Source organism: Micropterus dolomieu, linkage group LG10 (genome assembly GCF_021292245.1).
Source record: "Micropterus dolomieu isolate WLL.071019.BEF.003 ecotype Adirondacks linkage group LG10, ASM2129224v1, whole genome shotgun sequence".
NCBI classification, from domain to species: domain Eukaryota; kingdom Metazoa; phylum Chordata; class Actinopteri; order Centrarchiformes; family Centrarchidae; genus Micropterus; species Micropterus dolomieu.
In genome coordinates, this window is record NC_060159.1 from 28,046,654 (window position 1) to 28,051,001 (window position 4,348).

A 4,348-nucleotide genomic window follows, 5' to 3' on the forward strand; every position below is an offset into this window, starting at 1 on the left:
TTCACTCTGGACTGGGCTGAAGACAAAGCCAACCAGGACATACAGTTCACATTTCCATTCACTTTCAGAGAGCTGAATGTGCTGAAAGAGAAAAAGTACAGCTTGGTGGAACTTGTTCATCACTTCTTTACTGAAACCAAAGAAGCAGGAATCTGCAGCTTTGAAGAGTTCCAGGTTGTGTTCATCTTTGACGGTCTGGATGAGTGTCGACTTCCTCTGGACTTCCACAACAATGAGGTCCTGACTGATGTTACAGAGTCCACCTCAGTGGATGTGCTGCTGACAAACCTCATCAGGGGGAACCTGCTTCCCTCTGCTCGCCTCTGGATAACCACACGACCTGCAGCAGCCAATCAGATCCCTCCTGAGTGTGTTGACATGGTGACAGAGGTCAGAGGGTTCACTGACCCACAGAAAGAGGAGTACTTCAGGAAGAGATTCAGAGATGAGGAGCAGGCCAGCAGAATCATCTCCCACATCAAGACATCACAAAGTCTCCACATCATGTGCCACATCCCAGTCTTCTGCTGGATCACTGCTACAGTTCTGGAGGAGGTGTTGAAAACCAGAAAGAGAGGTGAGCTGCCCAAGACCCTGACTGAGATGTACATCCACTTCCTGGTGGTTCAGTCCAAACTGAAGAACATCAAGTATGATGGAGGAGCTGAGACAGATCAGCACTGGAGTCCAGAGAGCAGGAAGATGATTGAGTCTCTGGGAAAACTGGCCTTTGAGCAGCTGCAGAAAGGCAACCTGATCTTCTATGAATCAGACCTGACAGAGTGTGGCATCGATATCAGAGCAGCCTCAGTGTACTCAGGAGTGTTCACACAGATCTTTAAAGAGGAGAGAGGGCTGTACCAGGACAAGGTGTTCTGCTTCGTCCATCTCAGCGTTCAGGAGTTTCTGGCTGCTCTTCATGTCCATTTGACCTTCATCAACTCTGGTGTCAATCTGCTGGCAGAAGAACAATCAACCTCCCGTCGTTCTAAAGTCTTCAGAGACAAACCTAAACTAACACATCTCTACCAGAGTGCTGTGGACAAGGCCTTACAGAGTCCAAATGGACAACTTGACTTGTTCCTCCGCTTCCTCCTGGGTCTTTCGCTGCAGACCAATCAGACTGTCCTACGAGGTCTGCTCACACAGACAGGAAGTAGCTCAAAGACCAATTGGGAAACAGTCAAGTACATCAAGAAGAAGATCAGTGAGAATCTGTCTCCAGAGAGAAGCATCAATCTGTTCCACTGTCTGAATGAACTGAAGGACCGTTCTATTGTGAATGAGATTCGATGGTACCTTAGATCAGGAAGTCTCTCCACAGATAAACTCTCTCCTGCTCAGTGGTCAGCTCTGGTCTTCATCTTACTGTCATCAGAGAAAGATCTGAACGTGTTTGACCTGAAGAAATACTCTGCTTCAGAGGAGGCTCTTCTGAGGCTGCTGCCAGTGGTCAAAGCCTCCAACAAAGCTCTGTAGGTGGATAAATGGATGTGCAATTTCAAAAATGCTTAATTTTTTATTTGACCAAAAATTTATTTAGTTTGTGTCCATTGCTAATCCCTTTTCAGTTTGAGTGGCTGTAACCTCTCAGAGAGAAGCTGTGAAGCTCTGTCCTCAGTTCTCAGCTCCCAGTCCTCTAGTCTGAGAGAGCTGGACCTGAGTAACAACATCCTGCAGGATTCAGGAGTGAAGCTGCTGTCTGCTGGACTCGAGAGTCCATACTGTAGACTGGAAACTCTCAGGTCAGTCTAAAGCTGTTTCTTTTAAATCCTCCTCATCTGGTTTTAGGTTCATGTTAATGAAAATGGTCTCTAGGATTCTCCTGCTGACATGATTTTCTAAAACATAGTTTTAGAGTTTATGATATTTTCATGATTCCAGGCTGTCAGGCTGTCTGATCACAGAGGAAGGCTGTGCTTCTCTGGCCTCAGCTCTGAGCTCCAACTCCTCCCATCTGAGAGAGCTGGACCTGAGCTACAATCATCCAGGAGACTCAGGGGTCAAGCTGCTGTCTGCTAGACTAGAGGATCCACACTGGAGACTGAACACTCTCAGGTTTGGACAGACACAGGGCTCACACGCTGCGGCTGTCTATTTTCTCTTATTTAATGTCAGTCTACTAGAGTCCATCATCACGAAGGAGTTTTTATTTGTTCTAATTCTGTTCAGAGCAGTGAGTAGGACTGAGTTAGGAAAAATATGGATCCTCATAAGTCTTTTTCAATTGGAAACAGCCATTCATTAGAAACATCAGAAACTACCAAAATCGGTCGGACACTGCTCACCAATTCCCTATCTTTCCATATATAACATGTTTACCTACTGTAATATTCCCCAAACCAGCTGAGTGGTATGTGCAGTGGATAAGTGTACCAGTGCAAGTGAATCAGGGTACTCATTCACACTTATCAGAATCAGAAGAATCAGAATCAGCTTTATTTGCCAGGTATGTTTACATTTATGAGGAATTTAATTCTGGATTGTACATTGCTAACGATGTGCTTACTCATACAATAATACTATAATAAAACTATAATAAAAATGACCACAGGCTACAGAATAGAGAACACAAATATCTATCCATCCATCCATCCATCCATCTATCTTCAACCACTTATCCTGCGTACAGGATCGCGGGGAGAACACGAATATACACACTATAAACAGAACAATATAGACAGATTGACAAATAGTGCAGTGAGCAGAGTGCAAAGGATGCAGGAGTAAATAATTATAATCATTATTTTTACGTACATGTCGGAGGTGGATGTGATATACAGGTACACATACATGTACACAGTGCAAAGGAAGCTGGAATAGATCATTATTATGTGCAGGTGTTATTTACTTGAGGTAGGTGGATTTGGTATACAGTATATACAATATAAAATGCAACAATATGAACAGCTCTGAAATAGAGAATGATTAATAAATAATAAGTGGTAAACAGGTGGCTGATTAGAGACAGAGTTACTGGGTTATTGCACAAGAATTGTTCTTGACACTGTGAGTCAGAAATCAGCTGTTCATCAGAGTGATGGCTTGAGGGAAGAAACTGTTCCTGTGTCTGTTGGTTTTGGCGTACAGTGCTCTGTAGCGCCTACCAGAGGGGAGGAGGTGGAACAGGTTGTGTCCGGGGTGAGATGGATCTGCAGTGATGTTTCCTGCACATTTCCTGACTCTGGAAATGTGTAAGTCCTGAATGGAGGGCAGGTTGGCACCAATGATCTTTTCTGCAGTCTTGACTGTCCGTTGTAGTATCATTGCTACTGTCCTTTTTGGTGGCATATCCAAACCAGACATTGATGGAGGTGCAGAGAACCGACTGAATGATGATGCTCCTTAGGCAGGTTGAGCTTCCTGAGCTGAAGTACGTCCTCTGCTGGGCCTTCTTGTTGATGGTGTCAGTGTTGGGCTCCCACTTCAGGTCCTGGGAAACCTGAAGGATTCCACAGCAGACACAGGGCTGTTGAGTATGGTGATGGGAGGCAGAGTGGGGGGGATCCTCCTGAAATCCATGGTCATCTCCACAGTTTTGAGTGTGTTAAGCTCCAGGTTGTTCTGACCGCACCAGAGAGCCAGCAGTGATCAGAGAGTCCCAAGGCTGCTGTGGAAACAGAGCGACAAGCGTCCTTTAATGTTTTGTAGCAGTGGTCCAGTGTGTTAGTGTCTCTGGTGGGACACTAAATATGCTGTCTGTACTTTGGAAGTTGATGGCAAAGGTTTGCTCTGTTGAAGTCCCTGAGAACAATGAGCAGGGAGTCTGGATGTTTTTTCTCCACGTTAGTTATCTGGTCGGCCAGGTGTATTAACGCTTCACTAACACAGGCCTGAGGTGGAATGTAGACAGTGACCAGAATAAACAAAGAAAGTTCCAGCAGATGAATAAAACGGTTTACAGTTTATGAATAATGTCTCTAAGTTAGGGCTGCGTGATTTCTTCAACTCCCCGTGTTTTTCCCCGTAAGCTCCCTTTCGCGATCCGCACGGATGAGATTAAATCCCAGCAGGTAAAGTGCGCTGTCTGGGATGTGCCGGGTGAGCCAGGATTCGGTGAAACAGAGGGCGGCAGATCTGCAGAAGTCCGAGTTGTGTGATTTTTGACGCCACCATTGCTCCAAGAGGCTTTTTGGTACGTCTGGACATGATACATGTGCCACAGAAATTTCATACATGTAGGTCAAATGTGCAGCGGGGGCTGCTTTGTTAAAGGTCACTTCCTGTTGCCAGCAGGTGGCGCTATGACTGTGGGTGAATGTCGGCATGTACATGTGTTCAGGGTGGGACTCTCATCCTACATGTACAGTTTTGTTCAGATGTGAGCATGTACACTGAAGTTACAACA

The 4,348-nt window shown here is 45.4% G+C and overlaps 1 protein-coding gene across 1 annotated transcript in view; it reads left to right on the forward strand.

Moving 5' to 3' along the window:
• Positions 1-1,479, forward strand: part of LOC123978273 (protein NLRC3-like) — a 3,142-nt gene extending 1,663 nt beyond the window's left edge. The window contains exon 5 of the mRNA XM_046061444.1: positions 2-1,479. Within this exon, the coding sequence (XP_045917400.1) occupies positions 2-1,479 (1,478 nt within the window). The remainder of the gene's footprint in view (position 1) is intronic.
• Positions 1,480-4,348: the final 2,869 nt, after the last annotated feature.